The sequence below is a fragment of the Pseudocercospora fijiensis genome (genome assembly GCF_000340215.1).
Source record: "Pseudocercospora fijiensis CIRAD86 unplaced genomic scaffold MYCFIscaffold_8, whole genome shotgun sequence".
In the NCBI taxonomy this organism is placed as follows: domain Eukaryota; kingdom Fungi; phylum Ascomycota; class Dothideomycetes; order Mycosphaerellales; family Mycosphaerellaceae; genus Pseudocercospora; species Pseudocercospora fijiensis.
In genome coordinates this window covers 3555118-3579569 of record NW_006921539.1, presented here as the reverse complement: position 1 = coordinate 3579569, position 24452 = coordinate 3555118, and the positions used below count along the sequence as shown (strand labels likewise).

The 24452-nt window shown below is 50.9% G+C and overlaps 11 protein-coding genes across 11 annotated transcripts; 8 read left to right on the top strand and 3 right to left on the bottom strand.

Annotated features, from left to right (window-relative positions):
* Positions 1-61: 61 nt before the first annotated feature.
* Positions 62-1879, top strand: MYCFIDRAFT_204915 (uncharacterized protein; the record flags this gene model as incomplete). The annotated part of the gene is made up of 4 exons (XM_007932172.1): positions 62-307; positions 364-480; positions 531-1311; positions 1386-1879. 4 exons carry the CDS (start codon positions 62-64, stop codon positions 1811-1813), a joined length of 1572 nt encoding a protein of 523 aa, XP_007930363.1. The 3' UTR covers positions 1814-1879.
* A 329-nt stretch (positions 1880-2208) lies between these two features.
* On the bottom strand, positions 2209-3971 carry MYCFIDRAFT_81194 (uncharacterized protein; the record flags this gene model as incomplete). The annotated part of the gene is made up of 3 exons (XM_007932171.1): positions 2209-2447; positions 2501-3594; positions 3646-3971. 3 exons carry the CDS (start codon positions 3969-3971, stop codon positions 2209-2211), a joined length of 1659 nt encoding a protein of 552 aa, XP_007930362.1.
* Positions 3970-5890, top strand: MYCFIDRAFT_178282 (uncharacterized protein; the record flags this gene model as incomplete). Its single annotated transcript, XM_007932170.1, has 13 exons — positions 3970-4080; positions 4109-4204; positions 4232-4460; positions 4490-4639; positions 4676-4743; positions 4774-5025; positions 5058-5116; positions 5156-5188; positions 5234-5358; positions 5387-5411; positions 5443-5490; positions 5536-5615; positions 5646-5890. The coding sequence occupies 13 exons, from the start codon at positions 3970-3972 to the stop codon at positions 5888-5890; spliced, it is 1521 nt and encodes a 506-aa protein (XP_007930361.1).
* Positions 5891-5924: 34 nt separating this feature from the next.
* Positions 5925-6757, bottom strand: MYCFIDRAFT_178281 (uncharacterized protein; the record flags this gene model as incomplete). The annotated part of the gene is made up of 7 exons (XM_007932169.1): positions 5925-6000; positions 6027-6178; positions 6214-6362; positions 6395-6401; positions 6442-6550; positions 6574-6664; positions 6718-6757. The coding sequence occupies 7 exons, from the start codon at positions 6755-6757 to the stop codon at positions 5925-5927; spliced, it is 624 nt and encodes a 207-aa protein (XP_007930360.1).
* A 352-nt stretch (positions 6758-7109) lies between these two features.
* On the top strand, positions 7110-8253 carry MYCFIDRAFT_212292 (uncharacterized protein). Its single transcript, XM_007932168.1, has one exon. The coding sequence runs from the start codon at positions 7371-7373 to the stop codon at positions 8064-8066; it is 696 nt and encodes a 231-aa protein (XP_007930359.1). The 5' UTR covers positions 7110-7370; the 3' UTR covers positions 8067-8253.
* Positions 8254-9983: 1730 nt separating this feature from the next.
* Positions 9984-11675, top strand: MYCFIDRAFT_116211 (glycoside hydrolase family 78 protein; the record flags this gene model as incomplete). The annotated part of the gene is made up of 2 exons (XM_007932167.1): positions 9984-10809; positions 10999-11675. Coding segments are annotated over 2 exons (1503 nt in total), but the record flags the coding sequence as incomplete, so codon positions are not given.
* Positions 11676-11944: 269 nt separating this feature from the next.
* Positions 11945-13032, top strand: MYCFIDRAFT_178278 (uncharacterized protein; the record flags this gene model as incomplete). The annotated part of the gene is made up of 8 exons (XM_007932166.1): positions 11945-11954; positions 12003-12036; positions 12086-12098; positions 12139-12183; positions 12205-12278; positions 12342-12714; positions 12770-12957; positions 12984-13032. The coding sequence occupies 8 exons, from the start codon at positions 11945-11947 to the stop codon at positions 13030-13032; spliced, it is 786 nt and encodes a 261-aa protein (XP_007930357.1).
* A 607-nt stretch (positions 13033-13639) lies between these two features.
* MYCFIDRAFT_81190 (uncharacterized protein) lies at positions 13640-15487 on the top strand (the record flags this gene model as incomplete). The annotated part of the gene is made up of 4 exons (XM_007932165.1): positions 13640-13725; positions 13960-14028; positions 14156-14933; positions 14993-15487. 4 exons carry the CDS (start codon positions 13640-13642, stop codon positions 15485-15487), a joined length of 1428 nt encoding a protein of 475 aa, XP_007930356.1.
* A 667-nt stretch (positions 15488-16154) lies between these two features.
* On the top strand, positions 16155-17312 carry MYCFIDRAFT_37793 (uncharacterized protein; the record flags this gene model as incomplete). Its single annotated transcript, XM_007931508.1, has 1 exon — positions 16155-17312. One exon carries the CDS (start codon positions 16155-16157, stop codon positions 17310-17312), a length of 1158 nt encoding a protein of 385 aa, XP_007929699.1.
* Positions 17313-17800: 488 nt separating this feature from the next.
* MYCFIDRAFT_37601 (uncharacterized protein) lies at positions 17801-19523 on the bottom strand (the record flags this gene model as incomplete). Its single annotated transcript, XM_007931496.1, has 5 exons — positions 17801-18399; positions 18455-18631; positions 18680-18897; positions 18967-19184; positions 19236-19523. 5 exons carry the CDS (start codon positions 19521-19523, stop codon positions 17801-17803), a joined length of 1500 nt encoding a protein of 499 aa, XP_007929687.1.
* Positions 19524-20539: 1016 nt separating this feature from the next.
* Positions 20540-22178, top strand: MYCFIDRAFT_178274 (uncharacterized protein; the record flags this gene model as incomplete). The annotated part of the gene is made up of 14 exons (XM_007932164.1): positions 20540-20545; positions 20575-20608; positions 20649-20701; positions 20734-20942; positions 20974-21033; positions 21057-21109; positions 21143-21244; positions 21273-21765; positions 21786-21874; positions 21913-21920; positions 21950-21964; positions 21991-22037; positions 22069-22098; positions 22127-22178. 14 exons carry the CDS (start codon positions 20540-20542, stop codon positions 22176-22178), a joined length of 1251 nt encoding a protein of 416 aa, XP_007930355.1.
* Between the last annotated feature and the right edge of the window lie 2274 nt (positions 22179-24452).

Sequence of the window (24452 nt, the reverse complement as noted above, 5' to 3'; positions counted from 1 at the left end):
GCGTGTGAAGTGTACCTCACATTCCGTGAGAATACCCTGCCTGTTTTGTGCAGTCGCAAATATGGTCGAAGAGAGTCGGCTGTGGCAGAGCCTCGCTGAGGGTGTATTCCATGTCCAGCGAGAGATCATCTATGGAGTACTTGTGCTTATACTTGGCTTGTTCTGGATTGTCTCGTCGTTGAGAGCAAGGGGTACGCATTTCGAATCCATCAATGAGAAGAAATCGCAATGGTGGAACTTGAACTACAAGGCCAGGAAAGATTATATTCAGCATGCCAGAAGACTTCTCTCGGATGGATTTCGCCAGGTATGTGGATCTTATTCCTGATCCTAATGTGTTTCTCATGCTGAGAATGGCAACAGTTCAAAGGACCCTTCTCGATCCTCACCGACGGAGGACGTATCATCATGCTACCACCAGAAATGATCGATGCAGTCAACGAGAAGTCTGAGCTTTCTTTCCAGAGATTCACGGAAGAGGTACGCATCACGAGAGTTGTTGAAGACGTTCTCACTGATGTTACATCAAGCATTTCCTCGCCAAATATGACACTTTTCGAACTTTCAGGAGCCCGCCTCCAGGCCTTTTCGAAGAGGCGGTCATGACAGGCTTGACCCGAAGTCTCCCCAAGTTCACAAAAGCTCTCTCCAAAGAAATGTCCTCCTGTCTCGACGATACATGGAATCCGATCTTGAGCGATAACGAATGGCATGAGATCGATATCAGAAAGGACATTTTGAAATGGGTCGCACGTCTCTCCACCCGCATCTTCCTCCCATCTCATTTCGCCGAGGATCCGGAATGGCTTCGCGTGTCGGTGGAGTTCACGACAGACGCCTTCATGGCAAGCACCATCTGTCGATTCATGCCCAGAATCATCCAATGGCCCATGGAGCGCTTCTTCCCACTGTGCCGCAAAGTCAGACGCGACTACCGCACCGCCGCATCAATCCTCCAACCCGTCCTCGACGAACGACACAAAGAGATATCTACAGCGCAGCAGGAAGGTCGTAAACCTAACCTCCCAGACGACGCGATCGAATGGTTCCGCAACGCCTCCCACGGAACGAAGAAGTATCACGAAGTCGACATACAACTGAGTCTCTCCGTAGCCGCAATCCACACCACAAGCGATCTTCTCCTCCAAGCCCTCCTAAACCTCGGCACCCACCCCGAACTCCTAAACCCCTTACGCGAAGAAGCAATTTCAGTCCTAAAAAAACACGGCTGGCAAAAAACCGCCCTCCACGACCTCCATCTCCTCGATTCCTTTCTCAAAGAAACTCAACGTTTGAAACCAATCAACATGGGTAAAAAGTCCCCCCCCCCTTTTCTCTCTCTCTGTCTCTCAAAAATCACTAAACATAACACCCCACCTCCCCAGTAACAATGCACCGAACCGCAACCTCCCCGGTCCACCTCTCCAACGGCCTCAAAATCTCCCAAGGCGCCCGCACAGCCATATCCTCCCACAAAATGTGGTCCGCCTCCATCTACGCAGACCCGGAAACCTTTAACGCCTACCGCTTCCTCGATCCCACAATGGGACACCGCCGCCATCTTGTCGCCACGAGTCCCGAACATTTGGGTTTCGCGCACGGCAAACATGCGTGTCCCGGAAGGTTTTTTGCGGCGAATGAGGTCAAGATTGCGATGGTGCATTTGGTTTTGAAGTTTGATTTCAAGTTGGAGGATGCTGGGATGGCGAGGTGGGTGGAGTATGGGACTGCTATGATTGCGAATCCGAAGGCGAAGATGTGGGTGAAGAGGAGGAGGGATGGGGGGATTGATTTGGAGGGGCTTGCGATGTGATATTGTGCCTATTGGTCATGTGTGAAGTTATGCCAGTTGAGACGGAAGGATGGTACAGCGTAGTGTATGACTTTGACTTATTTTGGTTTTGTTCCGTACTTGCACAGTCTTGCTACAACCGCCCCCGATGCAATGCCAGGTATGGTACAGCTGTTGTACGAAGAAGTATCAATCACTGCTCGATTCTGAGCAGATTGCGCATGATACTGTGCGCTTCGCGTGCGCACTCCACTCCTTGAACTTTTCTCTCCCGATTGTAGCTCGCTCACCACCCAAATCCTGTCTTCGATTGTCCGCTGAGCTCTCACTACCACCACCACCATGATCTTCACCCCTCATCCACCAACACCTCTGCTATGCCACCTACGAGCCAGGAGAAAGAAAAAGAAAGGGTCTTACCATGCATTGACATCAAAGTACTCCTCGCCGAAGTATGTGACGACCACCGTGCGGTCGGCAAACTTTCTACCAGCAAGCGCGGCAAGAGCCTTGGCAGCGCTATCCGGTGACTCGTACTTGAGATAGATCTTGCCAATGCCATTGTTTTGACGTGAACCGCCAGTTGGTCGGGGCATCTTGACGTCCAGGAGTGGGCCATATTTGGAAACTTCCTCCTTGACGTCAACGAGAATTTCTGTAGTCGAAAAGTCAGTTTTGATCGCAGATCGCGACACGGCAACAACTTACCATCGGCCTCGTCAGCATCCATCAACTCTTCTGGTGTAATCATGTTCATCAAGCACAAGACACGTCCTTTCTCCGTGCCCTCTGCTTGCGTGCCGGCCATCAAGCTCATAGCATTAACGCTCATCTCGCCTGGCACCTGCTGGATTCCGATACTGGCAAGCTTGACCTTCATGGCAGCATCGCCAAGCTCCATACCATTGAGTGATTCCACAGCTGTCTTGGTGACAGACGGGTCCTTGTACTCGCAGAAAGCAATGCCTCTGCTCTCCTCGGTGGAAGTGTCCTTGACCAAGACGAAGTTGCGAAGCTCGCCAAAGGAGTTGAGCAGCTCTTGGATTTGGTCCTCACCCAAGAAAGTGGGCAAGTTGGTGATGGAGATCTTGTTCTGAGTATCTGGCACCACACCAGAGAGAATTCCGGATGGATTCTCGGTCTCGTCGGTGACGTTAGGGACAATGTAATCCTTCGGCCGCTTGATCTGAAGACCCTTGGCTGTACCATTAGAGTCGCCGTTAGTGTCCATGGCATCCGGCATCATGTTGATGCCATCGAAAGCCATGGCATTGGTGGCATCTTCTGGAGTCTTGAACTCTACCAAAGCGTAGCCGTTCTCCTTGCTGATCTGAGCAGAGACACATGGATCTTGACCGCGGGTGACATTCAGTCCATTCAGCTGCAGGTTAAAGAAGTCGACAATGTTGTCATCTGTAGCAGCTGCTGGGATGTTGTGAATTAGAAGACGCTTGGACTGGCGAGCAGAAGATGGCTTCAAGGCGGTGCTGCTAGCTTGGTTACCGGGCTGATTCATGAACGCTTGCAATTTCTGAGGGTCCATTGGCTGCTGTCGGGGAGCACCTGGGAGTGGGAACATGCCGGAAAGCTTCGCCTGTTCTGCAGTAACATTCTCGTAGCCAGGTGGCTTGATGTCCCACTGTGTCAGACGGCGCTTACGCTCCAAGATGGACACTACATCTGTCAAGTCAGGAGTCGGCTCTCTTGGCTTTTTGGGTGGAGGTGAGGCGCTCTTGCGTGCGGTCTGGCGCTCGAGCTGTCGCATATCATCGCGATCCTGGCCGCGGTCTCGGTCCTCGCCTCTGCGGTCAGGGCCACGATCATCGCGTCGTGGGCCGCGTCTGTCAGCAAACAGGTCATCACGATCGCCTCTGCGATCACGATCACGACGTCTGTTGTCGCGGTCGTCGTCACGTCTGGCATCTCGGCGAGCCGAACCGCGATCTCTGCCCCAGCCTCTGTCGTCTCCTCCATCGCGGTCGCCACGTCCATAACGCTCTTCGCGCTCTCGCTCACGGTAGTTGCGGCTACTAGAGTAGCTGTCTATCTCGGGGCCGTCACGGCGACGGTGGTGTGGTGACCTCGAGCGGTGGCCATCTCGACGGCGGTCGCGGCGATCGCCTCCATCATGATCCCGGCGTCGGTCGTCGCGAGAGGACTGCAGTCTCCGGTCAGACATGCTGATCGCCTCTCAAGTATGCTTCGTGCTGCGCGAGCTCTTACTGTCGGATATCTCCAGCTGCAGTTATGTTCTGATCAGGCGCGTCAAATTCGGCGGGCTGGCATTAGTGTGTAGGAGATGCGCCGCTGCGTTAGTCGATGCGCTGGATAGTGGCGATGGCGCTGCTCGTCGGTGGAGAGGGTGGGGCGGGTGAGTTGGACGGTGGAGGGGAGCGGACTCGAGCAGTCGATGTCCGAGGATGTTTGCTCGAGGTTGAGGTGATGTGGGAGTTGATGAAGCTGCAACTACCAGAAGTGAGTTCAGTTTCAGAATTTGGCAAGCGCAAGCTTGCAAAGCAGGAGCCACCCACCAGCCCCACGAAAAACGCCTCACATATTCTTGTCGTTCGTCACTTTCCACCTCAGCTTCAATTGCCATTGCCCGCTTCTGCAACACCGCACCGCTCCTCAGTCTCTGCCAGCTCATTCTGCTTCTCTGACCGATCATGTTTCAGACGCAGCTTGATCTGACGCCAGCTGCACGCCCTGCTTGTGCAAGTCGAGCGAAGAATGCGCAAACGATCAGATGCAGGCAGAACGCCGTCCAGCGTACCACCCACCCAGCTCCCATCTCGAGCGAAAGCACTCTACCTGCGAACGTGCATGTGAATGCCGCTTCTACGGCTGGTGGAAGGGCGTACGCGAACATGTAGTGCTCTAAAGCGAATGACCAGATCGAGGCGAGGACTTGCAGGACGCGCTTGTTGAACGAGCATGTCGAGAATCGATATGTACTGAGTCGCCTATCTCTTGGTTAGCAGCCGCCGCTCCTCCATCTCGATGTGCGATGCTCACCCCGAGATCCCATTGAGTGCCCTTGTAAGCATCGGCTTGAAGAAGGCATAATACCCGACCATGACCGAGCTCATCACGGTGGCCGTAATAATGAGCAGCAAAGTCAGCTCTATCGTGGCCTCGCGAAAACTCTCGTGCAGGTCGTCGTCAACTTCTGCATGCTTGAAGCCCCAGATGAGCTTGATGTAGCGCTTGTCAATGTCCCAGTTAGGATGGAGGTCTTCGTAGAGACCCATCTTGATGCTACGAGGATGTTGATGGCGCTGGAAAATGTGTGCGAGAGAATGCGATGTTGGTAACGAACGCGATGTCGAAAAGAATGAAAGAAATGATATAACCAGGTTGCAGTCATGCTCACTTCGACTCTGATCTAGATGTGAAGTGAGGTTTCGAGTGCACTGACACTGTGTCACATGCATGTGCAAGACCATCAATCAACATGCATGGCTCCTTCATTCACTCACACCTAGGAAATGAGGAACTCCTGCCGCGTCGATTCAATCCAAAAAGCCTTACTCTCCCCTCAGTGCTTGGTCTCGATGTCAGTACGGGTTGCCTAATGCGACACATTCGTTTAAGCAGGTATCAAGGGCTATGAGATCGAGTGAAGAGGCGAAGAGTTGCCAGATGCCTAGGACGTTTGGTCTGCCGCCGAATTCTAGCCCATCGCAAATTGTCTCATGGTCATGAGGTGGTTTCGTACGAATGATTGGAAACCTGCCTTGAAGTCAAGGTACTGTAGCAGAGCTTGAGGATGCTACAGCAGGAATGGAGCATATGGGAAACTTCGTATTCATGCACATGCAAAGTATTCTGCTAATCGAAGCCTGTTGCTAAGGACCCAGTTTGAAGAGAGGTTTTTTGGCTTCGCCGCCATGTTCACTTGTCGGCAGGACGTACAGTACTCATTCATTAGGCGGACGGTATCGAGAAATTGTTGAAGACGTCGTGCAGCACAGCTTGATGATGGCGGTGGTTATCAGGCGGACATACGTGGTCCAGCAGGGTGCGGTCCGTATCGTCTCTGCAGAGGGGCCGCAAAGGTCAGTTGCAAACATTCTGCACGTATCTCACGGCATATAGAGCAGGCTCTCATCAGCCTTAGGAGATTTCCCGACTAGACATGCTCCAACGATGCTCGAGACATGCTCTCTCTTAGAGGCTGATACAGGACCACGTCACGATCGTGAGCACTCCGCCTCTTTGGGACTCGGAACACGCGGTGAGTCCCAATGTCTTCCAGGCCGTAAGGCGACATCTTGCATAGTTCAAGGCAAACTTTCCCAGATTTCTGGTTCTGTAGAAATGTCCGACTTCAGGGACGTTCGCCGAGAGCCGATCTGGGTCGCGAGAAATCGACTTCTGGGTCGGCTTCGTGCTGTAATTCAGGCATCTCCCGCTCTGACCGTGTTCTTTCGGCTGAGTGCTTCATTTGAACATTCCGATATTTGCATGTTGTTGCGATTGATGGCAAGAGAGGTCTGTTTGCAGCTGCCTTGTCCCGAAGCCCTGGAGAGTTTCAGCCCTATTCTATGAAACGTGAACGTCTGATCACCTGATGTTGGTGTTGTCGCACGACAACTACACCTTCACACTACGAAATGCATACAGAGACATAGAGTCTTATTAGAGACATTGAAGTTCTTTGCGCCACCCTCTCCTATCGTCCATCTCCGATCTCGCCATTCCCAGCGCGTAACGTTGACGTCTCTTCTCCACCCCTTTTCGTCAGCAGAGGTTGCGCTGCTTCTGGTCAATCATGCAACAGCTCCGTGACGAAGGCGAAAGGCCAGTTGGGCAGAAGAGCGGCGGTCAAGACAAGCTCACTGCTGCGTGAACATCGACTGGGCCTTGGCGCTTGCTCAAACATCGCCCTGTCCGAGAATTTGGCGCTCAACGCAAATACTCACAGTTGTAGAGGGGCAGTAGTCCCTTCTGGCACCAGAGCATTCGATATGGCGCGCGCTACGACATGCCGCTGGGAAAGAGCCACATGGAGGCTGCGGGTCCCAACACATCACCTTCTGGCCCTGCATCACTTTCCGTGGAGATGCTCGCTTCAAACAACCAATCCTCACCAGGGATTCCCACTGGCTTGGTCCTCGTGGCTCGTTCCTGAGCCAAACATGTGAGCGGCCGGCTCGTGTCTCGGACCCTGGCACTTTGGTTAGTTTACCCTTAGCACTTCTGCTAGCGCTCGTGTCGGTCACTGTTCCGGGCTTGTGGGTCTTCGTGGGCCTTCGCGCCAGTCCACCGAGATGATGCTGTCTGCGAAAAAGATTATAAGAACAATGCGTTTGGCATTTGATATCGCTCTTGGTAAGTCAACGACTACACACTCTCTTCTCATACACGCTCTCTTTTCATACACACTCTCTTCCCAAACCATCCATCCCTCCAGGTAGAGCTTCACTCCTTAGAAAACAACCGCATTACCACAGAACAATACACGAAACACCAGCTACACTTGCTTGTAGAACGAGCCTTCGGTAGCGAGCACAGGAATTCTCCCCAGGCTCAGACCAGATACATCCACGACGAGACGACATCTCACGTAACGGAAATGGCTATTCTTTCGAAGAACATCATCTGCCTTGGTACAGCGTTGCTGGCAGCGCAGGGTGTGCTTGCCGCACCCACCACGCGATCTAGCGATTGCGATTTCGGGATTGCCAACCCATCAGAATGGCCTTCGACCTACCAGTCCCAATGGTGTTCCATGATCACCAACGAGGTCACGGCCCTCAAGACGAGCGAGAATCCAAAGACCATGCTGTCCACCCTCAAGGCCATTTTCACCCAAGCTCGGATCAAGGTCTCTCCGGACTCTGCCCTTGCAAATGTCGACAAGATCATGCAAGATCCCCAAGCCCGTGCCGCTATGACTCAAATGAAAGCCAACTTCCCTGCATTCGGCTCCATGGACCTGACCGCAGAAGACATCCAGAAAGTCTACGGCGACGCGATCAAAGCCGCTTGTAAAAAGACTGGTGTGCCAGAGGACATCATGGTCAAGATCATCTGGACTGAAAGCAAGGGTCATCCACTTGTCTATAATGGTCTTACCCAGATGGATTACGTCGCTTGGGGCCAAATGGCCGACGAGAACCCAGAGTTGAAGAACCGTTACATGCCGACAGACAACATTGTCGCAGCGGCGATGTTCCTCCAGAAGGCCAAGGCCAAGTACGGCGGTGACTGGGAGACAACCTACACCCAGCATTATCAGGACCCAACTGCTGCTTCCCGCAGCTCATAGATGAACGACACAGAGCCAGCTCTCTGGTCCATGACAGTCACGACCATGTCAAGATTTTGGCACCAACGAGTGGCGTTACTGTTGCTTTGTGGAAGGAAGATACCCCAGGTTTTAGTTATGATACGATAGCTCATACTGGATAGATGTACATATTTGCTGGGTCAAATAAATGATTTTGGAATGTTAGGCTTTGGTTCCGCTCGTGATATTTTGCAAGTGAGGACCAGTGCCAAGACCCGACGTTGAAGAGAAACTGCATCTCGCGACACACTCCTCTTCCTTCCTTCCACATCCCACCAGTCCACACATCGCGACGCATCCAGCATGTGCGACGAATAAAATCCAATGTTCGAGGAACACTCCCTGCAAGGCCTGTATCAGGCGTGGCTCTGCCGCTGGCTGTCAACGAGAAGTCGTTCTTCGTGTTCGTGGACAACTGCGCACTGCGATTCTCCCTCGGGAGACCTTGGCTACGACGAGCACCTCCATGAGAATGCGAGACTCGCAGCATTAATACGAGGGAAGCAAGAGACGGGCAAATGACACGCTGGAAGTTTGGCAAGAGCGCACACATACGCGCCGTCCCTGTTTGCAGACATGCAGCTTGTCGGATCAATCATCTGCTCGCGCATGTGAGGTCATAGCGAATGACATGTTGTGTCACTCTACAGGCGAAGCAGAAGAGGAGCAGATCTGGATGCCACAATCCGTCCTGGCGCTTACACTCGACCAGCAAGAGGACAACGAGATGTCACGGAATTCACCGAATGATTCCTGCAGTCTACTCTCCGCCGAGCAGATGGCTTTTCCGAGAATGAATCCAGCGTCTCGAACCTCAAAGTGCTGAGTCTCCGTCCACGGCCCACAGCATCTTCGCGAGGAAATGCACTGCGAAATGTGCCTTAGATATCGAGGCTCATCCAAGGTTCCAATGCATTGCAATGTCAACCTCTTGGTAACTACCTCGTCTAGCATGCTTGACATTTTTGCGTGCTCTCTACTACCCGCGAAACATGTGGCAGATCATCTTAGCTAACTAAATAGGCACCTGCACTGGGGAAATGTGTCGGTGAGTTTCTCTGGAAGTATAGCACTCTATGGCAGCACAAATCGGGACAACTACGTGACCGGTTGCATCTGGAAGCTACATGTATTTCGACCAACGAAACATGCACGCACACAACAGTGTATGTCGTGACCGACAACCCTACGTCACACGATCAGATGGACAGATACTCCATGGAAGCGTGGCGCCAACCTCGAAAGCTTGCCTATACGCCCACAGCGCTTCATCGAACGCCTTAGACTATGTGATTCAGCAACAGCAGTAGGGTTGTGCCAAGTTCAGATGGTAGCACACTTTGTGCCTTTCTTTTACCCGGGACAATCGCAATGACCTCCCTTGGTCACTCAATTGACCAGCACAACAGATTTTCACAAGCCTATAACGCCAAAATGTCATGTTCGACATCGGCAAGGCGTCCTTGTGGGCATCCGCACACTCGGCCGTGTCTGGACCGAGCATAACATGGTATACCTCTTACCCCTCGTACCCTGCCTCGACATCAGCCGGTTTCGGCAATTTGATGATCGATGTGGTCCAGACATAGCAACAATGCAACATGATGTCTAGCATACTCTCAGAAGTGGCGGTCGCGCTTTGCTGCTACACGAGAGGTGTGAGATACACTCTTCGGCAAGCATAGCTCTAAAAGTATAATGAAGAGCTTTGTTGTTGCCCTCCTACTTTCCCTGCAACAATGTCTCTCGGATACCACAAGCCAAATTCTGGAAGAGGAACCAACAGATGTCTTCAGCCCTGCATCGAGAAGCTTGTTATCAGAATCAATATGCGAACACACCGGACAGATTGATATTGAGAAAGGACAAAATGGGACCATCCTACATATGAGTGCTGGCTCTCAGGCAGTCTTAGATTTCGGGGTAGAGGTAGCTGGGCTGATCGCCTTCGATTATGAGACGAACGACACGCAGCCATTGTCTCTGGCCTTCACAGAGTCATCGAGCTTCATTGGCAATATATCAGATGACACCGGCGGAGTGTACACTCAGGATTGGGATAGAGCTCTCAATGTTACTGTCAACGATCCTGCGGGATTCTACACTATGCCTTCTGTCAACTTTCGAGGCGGATTCAGATTCCTAACCTTGAACGCTCGGGCGAACATATCTGTCTCAAACACAACATGCGACATTGGCTTCGCTCCTAACATGCCGGATCTTCGAGCTTACACAGGACACTTCTCAACTTCCGAGTCGTACTATAATCAGCTTGGTCGGCTGTGGGCAGCCGGGGCCTATACTGTACAAACGAACATCGTACCACAAAATACTGGAAGATGGCTGCCGCAAGTCCGACCCGGTTGGGCATATAATGCCAGTCTTGGAGTCGGAGAAGGGCCTTTCCTGGTAGATGGTGCGAAACGTGATCGTGCTATTTGGCCAGGTGATCTTGGAATTTCAGGACCTGCAGCTGCACTGGCCTTTGGTGAAGCTGGTCTCTTGCCGTGGCGAAATGGCCTCGAGACTTTGATACACCACCAGAATACCAGCTCAGAATCTTATGGTGAGTTTCCGTTTGCTGGTCCGGACACCAACAGTTTTCGTAATGGCCTCCAAAGCGAGACATATCACGCCTGGACCCTGATCAGCATTTATGATTATGTCATGTACAGTGGTGATGAGGTATGGCTGGACAAGCAATGGAAGAATGCGGTCGATGGTGTGGACTTCATTCTGGATCGCCTCGATCCCGATACCGGCCTTCACAATCAGACTCAACTCAATGACTGGGGTAGACAAGGTGCAGGTGGATACAACTCAGCCCTCAACGCCCTCGACTACCATGTGCTCACCTCTCTGGCAAGCCTCAACAATGACACAGATCAAGCCACCACTTGGCTCATCGCAGCATCAAAGCTGAAGGAAAGCTATAACAAACTCCTCTGGGATACTTCGGCGTGTCTCTTCTTCGACAACACCACCACTACCCTCCACCCGCAGGATGGAAACGCCTTGGCACTATCCTTCAACCTCACAACGAACGCATCTCAAGCCACTGACCTAAGTTCTGCTTTGACCACAAACTGGAACAAAATCGGTCCCGTAACTCCAGAACTTCCAGATACAATCTCACCTTTCGTTTCAGGCATCGAACTACTCGGCCATTTCCGTTCCGGCAACCCAGACCGTGGTCTCGACCTCCTGCACCGTCTTTGGGGTTACTTACTCAAAAGCCCTCTGATGACAGGCAGTACATTCGCCGAAGGCATCTCAGCGAATGGCAGTCTCTGGTATCGCTCTACAGCAGGCTACAATCATGATCCGAAATACACGTCCCTTTCTCACAGCTGGAGTGTCGCGCCTGTCCAAGCGCTCATTCATGAAGTTGTAGGTTTGAAGATCTTGAAACCTGGTGGGAGGGAATGGGTTTTGGAACCGAAGTTGGGTAATTTAAGTGATGCGAGAGCTGGGTTTGAGACGCCTTTGGGTAAATTTGTGGCGCGGGTTAGGAAAGAGGCGAATGGGACGGGATTTGTGGTTGAGGTTGTGACGCCAGTTGATACGAAGGGAACTGTGATTTTTCCTGGGGACTGCACGAGCGAAATCTATGGCCGGCCTTGTGAGCACGCGATGCCGGTTGAGGGCGGGAGAAGGACTATGAGATTACGGAATCGATGGAAGGATAGGAATTGATGAGCATCCACCACCTCGCTGATGTAAACGACAAATCAATACGCCATAGCGGCAACAGCATACAATTGCGTCCCTTCAGCCCTAGCACCGATGCTGACGCCCGTTGGTAATTGATACCAAATAGGCGCTATAATAATCTATCTGATCAAAAGCGTACTATAATGAAACGTCGTCAACAGCCCTTGCATTAGACTAAGTTCCATGATTGCAGATCCTTAGGGAACAGTATCTTCATTTCAAAGCTCCGGATTAAGTGTACGGAGGACCCGTCGGTAAAGCTGGCAAAGTTTGGTTAACACCAGGTTGCTCAAACATGTGCCACGGCAGTAGAGAGCTATACGCATGTGCCAAGGAGCAGGAACGCAAGATTGTGTTCGCCGGTGATCTTCAGTTGAAGTCGGTCTTCTAGCACATTGCCCAGCGACTCGATAAGGATATGAAAACCAACTTCGATAAGCAGGACGACACTTTCAAGAACGGCCGCGTCACACTCGAGTTTATCTAGGACCCTCGCCTCAACGGCTCTACTATTAGACGTATCGAGGCGTTCCGAGATAGGGCAACTGAACGTCTATCGTTGCTTGTGATCGGAGCCGGCAACTACGCTATCGAGCATAATCTCATTGATGAGTATGCTCTCACTGCCAAACGCCTTGCCGCTGTGGCCTACGAACTAACGCCTCATACGCCCATCGGAGCAAGTATCAGCTATCTAGACGGGCCTAGCGACTTGCTATTTTTCGCGCCGACTACAATACCGTATAGCAAAAGCCCGGAACATCAGGACAGTATCGTCGCACATCAAAAGCTGAATGAGAAGCTTCGCGAGCTGGATGATCAAGGCCTACTGGATGTGATGTGGACGTTTAACAGCTTGAGCAACGGTCGTACAGAAATGTTCGCCGACGATAGGCTGTCCACCACTGAAGAAGTGGCGCGTGGTCGAGCGGATCTCTTGCTGAACCTAAGATGCAATGCACGGATAGCGAATAGAGTCGGAGAAGCGGGAAGGGAGCAACATGAAAGGCGCCTCCGAGGTCGAGATGAGATTGTTGGCTGAGGAGGAAGATCAAGAGAAGCCGATATCAACACCACGTTGGCTACGCACGGCGAGAGGCGTCCGGACATGGCCATCGAGGCTCAAGTATCGAGTGCTTCTGGTTCTCGTGGTCATGTGGTTCCTCAATCTTGTAAGGACAGGAAGCGAAAAACTGCGAGTGAGCCTCAACTGACTTTGGAACAGACATAGCAGTAGGCAAGTCAACTATTTCCAATACATTAAAGGTTCCTAGAGGGCGAGAAAGTTTACCATGCCAGGTAGCAAAGGCACTGGTGGAGGACAGCGAACTGATATTTGCCCTGCTTCTCGGAGCCAGTCCTGCCACTGCATGTGGAAGCGGTCTTCTTGGTGACCTTGAGATACCGGGTCGTGCTATAGAGTCCGTGGAGGTTTGATGCGTGTGAGATGAAGGCCGACTGGGTGTGGTGTGGTGTCACGACCAAGGACAGTCTGAGAGCACGGACCCCGACTGACTCAGCAAAGTCTTGGCGGTCTTTCATGCGGCCAGCGTCCTCCTGAAGTCTTCATCATCTTGACAATGTCACTCGCCGTTCATACATGCGCGAGGAAAGAAACAACTTGATCTGCCGTTTCATGACAACAGCCATGGGCAGCCGCGGTCTGACCGCTTCACCAACGCTCGATCGATCGCGCACAGCCATCCAGCCGATTTCATGCAGAAATACAACGAGAAAATCATCATCAAGCCATGTATCGCCTGAGGCTGAAGTCGAGTTGTACAATGATGCGGCCGGGCGGTCGGCGGGAGGCTGCCTGCAGTGAGCGCGGCGCCTTCATGCACGACGTGCAGCTTATGCAAGGTCTCCGAAAAGCATGTGCTTTCGCTTCCACCACACACGATCGAAATGGTGAAGATGCGAGGTGAGCAGCCTTGCAATTATTTCCCAACCGTCAACTCTTTCCAATGAGGCTGTGGTGCCTGGCAAGCTTTGGAATGGTATGGAGGCGTGGTGGTCTGATGCACTGCACGGCACTGCCCTCAAAGTCTGCATGAGACTAGAACTATAGCTTCAGCCCCACATGGTTCGTATTCAAGACCTCTGAAATGTCCAGCTTCTACTCATACTGGTAGATCCGATCTTTCACTTCTCATAGCAATTCTAAGACCATGTCGTTGGCGTATGATAAGGTCGAGATCCTCGAACAAGGACATGGAGGTTCATGGTGTGAGCGACACTGCGAGCTCTCACGAGTTCTTGGCAGTAGTACTGAACCAATAACGTCGAGCTTTGTGTCAGTACCTTAACCTCAGATACGATCGGACAATCGCTAATGTTGTATCTGTACACAGCTTCATCAATGCAGGAGAATTAGCAGACGAGCAAGATGAAGAAGGCAAAACTAGGCATGCACGCCTGCGAGCTGGACTGAACATGTCTCAAGAATTCTGGACTAAGATGGCTTTAGATGCCAGCGGCTTCTTTCGAGCCGCAGAACATCTTAATGACGAAGAGGAGCTCGAAGTACACGAAAGCTATCTTCGACTCCAAGCCAAGCAAGCTCACCGAGTCGGATCACCTGAGGCTGAGCAGCTTGGGGATATAAAGTACCACTGGGATCGCTTGGGCTTCTTTATTCGCTGGCGACCAAATAAGTGCTTCACTGCGTATTGCTTCGATCTGCCTAAACAGCTCAAACATGCTCTTAGAACCACGCTCGCGACTTCGACTTTCTCAGCTCACCTGCCAGCCACAATCTGGACCCTCATACTTCAGCATGCTATGCCGTTGTTTGACGCTCAGGTCTGGAAGTGCCGTGACCTCATTCGATGGCATGAAAAACATCGACCAATAGCAGCCAAAACCACAGCTGCTAACCGGCCTAAGCCGCAGTATGAAGACTTCCACGAGATTGCACGGCATGCTATTCACTCGACAGAGATGCTGCAGACGGCTCTTCACGTCCTTGATGCCATCCAAAAGGAGCATGAAATTTTCTCGTCAGCGATCCCGCAGCCGTATCGCCATAGAGAAATCACGCGATCTTTGTCCTACCACAGGACGCTGTTACAAGGGTTCGAAGGACGTTCAAGAGCACTAGAGACAAGACTAGCAAATGAGATGCAACTTGTCAGTTTTCCGCAAATGTCGATTCAAGTTCGACTTCATTAACTGATTTTGGAAAACAGACCTTCCATCTCAACAGCCAATTCGACAGTATCGCTACCGGCCAGATCGCTCAGTCATCTTCCGAAGACAGCGCTGCCATGCGCACCATATCATTTTTAGGTCTCATTTTCCTCCCCGGAACATTCCTCAGTGCAATTTTCAGCATGAGTTTCTTCAACTTCGAGCCTCCCAACAATGCCACGACACAGGAATGGCGCATGTCGAGCAAGTTTTGGGTTTTCTGGGTCCTTTGCGTACCTATTACTGCTGCGACGATCCTTCTCTGGACATGGTGGCACAAGCGGACGACACAGCGGTTGCGCGATACCAGCACTTTTTATATTCCTGAGGGGAAGAGCCATGGTAAAGGGCAGGCTCAGACTTCGCTCAATCTTCTTACGAGTCGGCGTGCCTTGGTACAACCTAAGGACGTGGAGAAGGGTATGTTTGATCAGACGAAGAGGCCGGAATGGACATCCTACGCCTCGAGTAGATCCTCGCAGTCACCTAGCTAGGTGGCTAAGAAGTCAATTGTCGGTATCCTGGAATCTGTGCAAGTGAATGCTCAGCTACGAGGCTTGCGGATCGATTCACTTACCACCGCACGGACTTCATCACCACTCTCCTGCAGTATTTAAAATATAATTTTGCGAATCACTTCCAGTTGTGGTACATTCGTATCTTTTCCTCTCGCACTTTGACCCCATACTCATATTGTTCAGCTCGCCCGAATAGAAGCCGGGGAGAAAATCATATTAATGGTATTGGTATTTTGGAGTTGCTTGAAAGAAATGAGGTTGCAAGAACTGTCCGTGCGCGATCACAAGCCTCGGCTCAAACCCAGCCTCGTCCACTTCTTCTTTCTCAACGACAACATGAAGCGCCTTTCGAACAAGTCGTGACATCTCGCCACATATTCCATCCCGGCCGGATTGGAAATCAAGCGACTGACAGCATGCGGTTCGTCGGAGCGACACCGGTACTGCCCTGCAAAGCTCCACAAATGCCAGAAGGCGTGATTGACTTGCAGCTTTCGCAATTCAGGAACGCGTCCATGTAGCAGCTTGACCAAGCCGCCGCCATGCTTAAGTATAGCCAGAACATAGCTCGATCAGGCACGGTCCGTAAAGCTTCTCGCTACTACACTGACATTACATCCAATACGACCACATAGCATTCAAGATGCCGGCCGAGTTCATCTCTCTAGCATTCCCCAACCCCTCAACCGAGCTCGCGCCTATCCCAGGCGCTGGCATTGACCCAGACTTCCTCAAGCGATACGCCCGCAACCTAGACGAATATGGTTTCACCTACACCCTCCAGCCCTACGACTCCTCCTCCTTCGACCCCTTCACGACAGGCGCAACAATCGCCTCAGCCACCAAAAATTTGAAGGTGATCATCGCTTTACGCCCAAACACCCTCTACCCAACGGTCGCAGCGAAAGCGCTCGCGACTCTCGATCAGCTGTCCCAAGGCCGAGCCGTGGTGCATTTCATCGCAGGAGGAAACGACGCCGAGCAGGCCAAAGAAGGAGACTTTTTGAGCAAAGACGAAAGATACGAGCGGCAGGAAGAGTACATCAAGATCCTTCGGCGTGCGTGGGAATCTGCGGAACCCTTCGATTGGAATGGGAAATACTACCAATTCAAACATTTCTCGAATCGCGTTCGACCGTTAGCTCGGGAGGGGAATTGTTTTGGCAAGCATCAGATTCCCGTGTCTGTTGGTGGGAGTTCGGATGAGGCGTATAGGATTGGGGGCGAGCTTGCGGATATTTTTGGGCTTTGGGGGGAGCCTTTGAAGGAGACGAAGGAGCAGATTGATAGAGTCTACGCCTGGGCTGCGAAGGCGGGGAGGAGAGATCGCCCGAGGATCTGGGTTACTTTTCGTCCTATTGGGGCGGAAACTGAGGAGCTGGCTTGGATCAAGGCGCATAATACTCTGGATAAGCTGAAGAGTAATATTGCTGCTGGTCAAGGCAAGACCGGTCAGGCTGGTCCATCGCCCCAGAATGTTGGCTCGCAAAGACTTCTTGAGATTGCGAAGAAGGGTGAGGTGCAGGATCGAGCACTGTGGTATCCTACTGTTACGGCCACGAATGCAAGAGGTGCTTCCACCGCTCTTGTTGGCTCGTGGCAAACCCTTGTGGACTCCATCTTGGACTATGTTGACCTTGGGTGCGATTTGATCTCTATTCGCGGCTATGACAACCTCAATGATGCCATTGATTACGGCAGATATATCTTGCCGAAGGTTAGGGCTGAGCTGGAGAAAAGAGAGGGCGTGGATGGTGCGTACAAGGCTAATGGAGAAGCTCTGCAGGTGAGAGATGGGTAGATCTGTGTGTGGACAGTAGTCACAGGACCTGGCGTGTCTCATCTAAATTTCAGCAGATCTATATATACCAAGGAAGTCAAAAGTAACACATGATGCTCTTTTGGTGAGGGTTGCAAAACGATGCGAAATCTTCACACTTGACTATTGAATGCCGCTTGCCACTCCCTCGGCGTTCAGTGCACCATTGTGTGTGTTCTCCGGCCTACTCAATGACCGGGTTGCTTTTAGGAATGTTCTAGATGATCGAGAGTGGTGTGTTCTCGACACAGCACTTTCCATAAAGAGTCAGCTGTATTTTATGGATACGACGCTTCGAAAATCTTCGGATGCTTCTGACCCCGAGGGCGTTATTGAGCGGTGACAGCTGCGACGCTTGGTATGATAGCGGCTTTACCGTTGACCACGGGCGGCTCTTGGCTCGCTGAGCTACTTTCAGGGAGTACGTGCTGGTCATCGTCGTCAAGAGGCGGAATCTATATTTGTCAATGTCAGCATGCTTTCATATCGTTCAAAGAGCCATAACAAACCTCACCAAGATGTCGTCCAATCGTGCCACGCTGCTTTCCTTTCCGTTCCAATGTTGCAATCAAAGTGATCACGGGAATTGTCAGACATCCAGTCACCAAGCTTGCGATATATCCTTTGCGATAGTTTGGTGCATCAGTGACCGGGTAGAAGATAAGTGGCCACCAAGTCACGAAAGCGAAATCGAAACTGTTCATGAAGCCTGTCGTGATAGCTCTGAGTTGGAGATCGTGTGCTGTGAGATCCGCCATCCAAGAGTACCATAGAGCCTGTGGCGCGTATGTTGTCCCCATTAAGTAGAATGCGAAGAAGTAAGCTCCGTCGCTTTTTGGTGATGACACCAGAATTGCACTGCTTATGATGAAGGTGAAGCCTATGGCCAGTGAACATTGCCATCGAGAGCGAAGCTTGTCGGAGACATGGCAGTAGAAGAATGTGGCGACGATCCCGGTTCCGTGAACGAGAGTGGGATAGTTGTTCTGCTGTACGACGCTATAGCCTCGCGAGGCCATCCAAAGAGGCATGACGTTGTTACCCAGAGCTTGCACAACAAGAGAATAGACTAAGGGTGGTCAGCCATGCGCATCATAACAGTATTCCAGTATGCCTAGACTTACGCATGAATACCAGCGGGAGTAGATAGAATTGCCAACTGAGAAGCACTCGACAAAGTACAGACCAGTCCCAGGATGTCTCTTCTGCTTTGCCCAGTCTCGTGGCAGCAATATCCTTCTCATTTGTTCTCAGGAAGCGCGCGGCTCTATGTTCTGGCAAGTCCGGGATCGCGAACCATCCTTCACAGCATGTCAGTACGAAATCTTTGATCAAACGACGCCACGTACCAAACACCGCGAACGGTATAGTCATGCCCGCAACCACGATGAAAATCAGCCTCCACGCTGGAAGCGAAGAAGAGCTTCCCTCCAGTGATTTCAACAATCCAGCCTGGATCCAGCCACCGGCCATGTTGCCTAAGTTACCGAAAGCGCAGAATACTGCAGCACGCGTTGCGAGCTCTGATTGCTTGTACCAGCTTCCATAGACGAAGTGAGCGCCGACACTGTCATTATTGCAAGCAGGAATCAGCAAAGCTCGATGCCAAAACTTCGTGTGTGTGTGTGACACGTACAATGCTATCGCCGAGAAGGCACCTTCAAAAGCATTCAACACAAAGACCTGCCACACATGGTCTACGCGATATGTAACGAGCGTCAACACACTCCAGACTGTATTAGCCAAGACAAATACGTATCTCGGCTTCACGACCGTGAGCAGAGACGTCGATGGGATCTGAAAGAGAGCATATGTCACCAAATAAATCGTCGACATGTAGTTATAATCCTTGCCCTACACTTTCTCGTCAGTAGCGATCACAAAAATTTGTGGTTTGAACCATACCTGAAACCCAAGATCTTCTTTCATCCCAGATATGTATGCCGTGCTGTAGCTGGATCGATTGATCCCGAATAGGAACCAGATTATGGAGAAGTACAACAGGAGAGTGAAGTCTAGCTTTATAAGTAGTGATCTCTCGACTCCGGCCGGCCCCCAGAAGCGTGCGATGCGTTCAAGTATCGCTGTGCCGAATGAATTTTGGGGTTCTTCCTGCTTGCGATTCCGGAGAAGAGGTTGTGTTTCCGTTGTGGACGCTGCAGAGCGCCGCCGCCGCCGCGAGGGATCCGTCATCGTGGGCGTCTGTAGTCTATCTACTCGACTCTAGGCGTAATACCATCTGCTGCGAAGTTTGTGATATTGATACTGATCCATCGCGTGCTTGCTTATCGCATAGCCATCTTAATTTTTATCATTTCGGTAGTCGGGCAGCTAGTGAGTGAAGTCTACGAGTATTGATGGCCGTGCTCTTAGCGACGATGTGATATGAGAATATCAAAGGTCGTGCAATGATGGAGACTAGTGCAAATCGAAAACACAAATCACGTGCCGGGCGTGCATTAGTCATGGACTCAAGACCCTCAAGACCGAGTGAAGACATCATCTGCTGCGGGCGGTATATGTATCCTTCGACAACAAGAGACAGCAGCGACGAAGATCGGAACGGCGACAGACCTCATCACACTGCCGAAATTCGTGACGGCCGATGGCCCCTTACTGTAACGTGGCATAACTAGAAATCTGCCTCTCTGGGATCAAGTGTCCCAAGACGGTCACGCTGACCGCGATATGGACTTCGGGTTCAATTCTCCTCGCCGTCTGATGTCGGTCAGATAATCTGCTTTTGTGCAGCTTGTAAGGACTTCCAGCCTGATTATGACTACTTAAACTAATGCAGATCACTCATAGATGTTGACTGGCTTAGACCAGTTCAAAATCCTGCTACAGTGTGTGAGAAGGCGTGGGTAACGTCTCAGTGTGCTATGCTGCATGGATGCTGCTGTGGATCTCAATAAGACCTCGTAGTCGCTGCTTTCACAAGTCACGGGTCATGAAAGAACTTACTGATCGCATGGTCCTCCGCAACCTCTGACGAGACCATCTCCGCATTACTGTCCGTCGCTTCCACGGAACGTTCCAAGGCCAGTCCTGGGGCACGAACTCGTCTAGCGGAACTGAAGATGGGGTTGTACCAGCTTTTCGGAACTCGCAGCTGGCACCAAATACCTGACGCCGAATTCTCGAGAGTAGTGCAGCCAGCCGAGCTGACGCGAGCGACGACATTTGATAAGCCTTTGTTCGTGCTTATCATGTTCGTAGCTAGTAACGACAAAGCCGTGATGAGGGCAGCTCTATACAGGCCGGCGCAGTATTAATTGGTGCGGAGATTTCTGTCGTAATGCAAGAACTATTGACTAGACACGAACGCCGACTCCTCACAAGCGTTGACAGCAAGTCTCGGTCCAGCTTACGTGATAAAGTAAAGTGTTGTCCACTTGCGCAGGTCCCGATTACCTTTTCTAAGTCGCTCCTCGCTTTTCGCTACAAAGCTTGCGCTCTCTCGGAAAATGAGGACAAATCCAGAAAGGTTACCAAAGAAATAATTCAGGTCCTCAGACATGAGACTATACATGGAGCCTCGAGCTCCTACATTGTAGGTACGCACGACCATCAGAACGAAGAAGGCGCTTCAGAACAGACTAGCAAGTGGGAGTGACTACCTCTTGTCAACGCGTTTTGTGAGTGACTTGAGTCCTAAGTTGCGTGCTTCTCCATTATCTCGGCCCGGGAATTTGCCCACGGTGTGATGTTGATGCCCTCAGGGAGTGTCATAGCGAAGAGCGAGCAGGTCAACATGGCCGAGAAGGAGCGAAGACCTAGTGAGGAGAAGAGTGAGTGCATGCAACGTTCAGCCCACTGCAGACGAATCGCTTACAACGACAGTCACCCGCTGGAAAGACGTCGCCAACTTAGAGATACCAGCCTCGATCGCCTCTGTACAGAATGGAGGTCTCGTTGTCTGCACCAGCTGTCAATTGCCAGATATCCTCCTCCGCGATGGAGCATTCATCTGCGGCAATGACAGCTGTATCAATCGACTGCCGCGACGAGGCCCTGCCCACATCGGTGACGACCAGGAAGGAGTCGATCCGAAGAACTCGCACTGCTACTGTGGCGTAGCATCGAGACGAAGGAAGAACAGGCATGGCATTGAGAGAGAGGAATGCGCGGCACTTCGTTGCGAATACCAGGGCGAAGAAGAGAAGCAGACGCGAAAGCTCAACATTCGCTTTCCCAAGGTCGACTGGGTTGCACATATCAGAAACAGTGCCGGAGCTACAAGAAATCACATGTCACCAGAATTGTCGGCGGAAACGGCACAGTTCATGAAGCGGACCGACTCTACTGACTCTCTGTTCCCACACTACGGACGAGCAAATGGCCAGGTGACACCAGGAACAACGACACCGAGAGAAGGGCTCAGCCGGCGCAACTCGATGACATTTTCCCAAGCGAACTTGACGATGACTAAGATGTAAGATTGTCGTCTCACAGCGAAATGAAAATGGGAGTTATCCAGGCGCAAGGAATCGATAATTCTGTCTCTATCGCTTATCGCAGTCTGAGGTGTTCACGGGTGTTCAGTTGCAACTTCTATAGCTTAGCCATCATGAATCAACAGGGAAAGAGGTGAACAATTCATTCGAGCGGAGCGACAGACCCAAGCTCCTCAAGTTGCTCTAGGTGCCTGTTAGTCCAGCGTGGAGATCGAGAACAAATCAGATTAGTACCCGGTAGCGCATGCCTGTTTACAGAGAGGCTAGATTCAAAGATCCAGGAGCGCGCAGGGGGAAGCAGATATTCCTATGTTTAATAAGACACGCTGTGTGCGGCAGTGCATTGGCCGAGCATCGAATCCTAGGTAAGATTCTGCCAGGTGGCAGTTAGCCCTGGCATACAACGACCTAGGCTAGCCCTGGCTCCATATCCCCACTCTACGAAGGATACCTTTATATCGTTATCGAGGCATATAGAAGGTTTACCTCCTAAGAAATACCTAGAGGCTACAAGTCTAGTCTAGTATATAGCATATAGCGACTATACTACTAGGTATCTAGAGGAGGAGAAATACTAGAAAGCTATATATAGCGCGTCGTATTAGGTACTATAGCACAAGGATAGAAGTCTATTAAAAGTAGGTCTATCCTAGTATAGAAGGCTTCCCTATCTACTATATAGCCCTATATAACGTATAGCCTAGTTTAACCTTTTCGAAATTTAGTATACTATCTTTATTATAGTATAGTAATAGAACTAGAAGACGCCTATATACGTACGATAGCTAATTTAAAAGAGTAGAAAAAGGCAGATACCCTAGCTACTATAAGGGGGCATTCTATTAGGTATAGTAGGTTAGGTAGATTATAGTTGTTACGGTAGGTACGGAACGCCGGGCCTATATATACTTCCGTAGAACCGTAGATACTCACCCTAATACTATACTATAGCTAACCTACTAATCGTCCCTCGCGTAACAATTAGTAGCTTCGCTTTAGTTAGATCTAGATCCGTTTAAATAGTACCCGAGTACTAGACGAACGGGTACCTTAAAAAACTAAAAAACGCGACCGCGAGGTCCTATACTAGCGGCACCGACCTACCTACCTAACTATAACAACTACCTACGCTCGATATAGATACGATTACGACAGTCCTCTAAATTCCGTATATTATCTTCCGTATATATACAACTATATACCGATAGCCCTCTAATCGACGGCGCCCTATAGCCCTCTAATCGCTAGACTAGGCGGCCCGCCTTCCTTATCTAGGTTTGTTTACTCTATACTAGCACCTGCCGAAGCGGGCACCGGTCGAGGCAAGAGCCTATAAGCACCCTAATAGTTTCCCGACTTTGGTTTAGTTCCTTAACTCTATACTTATCCTACATTTTTATAAGATTACCGAGCCTACGCTTATTCTATAAATACGCTAGCTTCCGTACGCCCCGATTTGGACGCCTACTCGTTAAACATCGCTTTTTGCTTTAAGGAGTTCTTAGCTAACGCCGGTTACGCTAAGTTAGTATACTAGAAGCAAAGAGACCCGCTTATAGCAATCGTTACGAAAATTACTACGTATTATTAGCCCCTAGAAGAATATATACTACGAAAACTCTCGGATACTAGAGGCGGTACTACCCTCGGTTTCCCTTAGGATTAGGTAGTTAACCGCTCTTTAGTTACGGCAGCAGCGAAGACGCTACTTACTCTCCGTAACGAACTTGCAGTTTTAGATACGATAGGACCTAACGACTCGGCGGCTCCTACTCCGGAACTAGCACTACCCTTACTAGATATAGTAGTGCCTACAAGTCTAAGTCCGGACACTAGCCTATAGCTACGTCGCCGTCGGACCATTTTAGCAGCTAGTATACGGCGAGTTACGTATATACGTTACAGGTCCTTACCGATTGTATTCCCCCTAGGCCTGCGAGGACTTAGTATCTTAGAGCTGTCGGTCCCGAGCAGTCCTAATCTGTCCTCGCCGGTTTTAGTCGGCCCTAAGCAGCAGAGTCCTAAACAGTAGGGTCCTAAGCAACACGGTCCTAAGCCCGAGTACTAGGATACGGAGCAGCAGAGTCCTAATTAGCAAGCTCCGGAGCGATAGAGCCCTAAGCCCGAGCAGTAGGAGCTTCCGGCTACGAGCAGTCTAGAGTCCCTTTTATTAGGTACTAAGCCTTACTAAGAGTCCTCTCTATTAGGTCCTAAGCTTTAGCATCGAGGTCCCGAGATATAGTAGCAAGGACCCCGATAATAAGAGCCGTTAATCCTACCCGCTTCTACTAAAGACACAGCCGACATGTCCTAAAATATAGACCTAGAATTCTAGCGCACGGACTTAGCATACGTAGAGCCTAGTATCGAGCGAGACCTACCTTCTCGATAGTAGACATAGCGCTATAATAGGTTAGTCGACGCTTTCCTAGGTACAGAGGCTAGGCGTCTAGTCGCGGACCGCTAGCGTATACGCAATACTAGCGCGGGACTATCCTCCTAAAACTAGCGAAACGGCAAGTAGCTAGCTTACGACAATCCCTAGCCTTAACGCCTACGAGAAGGCGCGCTACGCGAAGTTCTAGTACGCGAGAACTAGAACGCCGCTAGCGCTAACGCGGCCGCTAAAGACGCTAACGGTAAGATCCTAAATGCCGCCAATCTA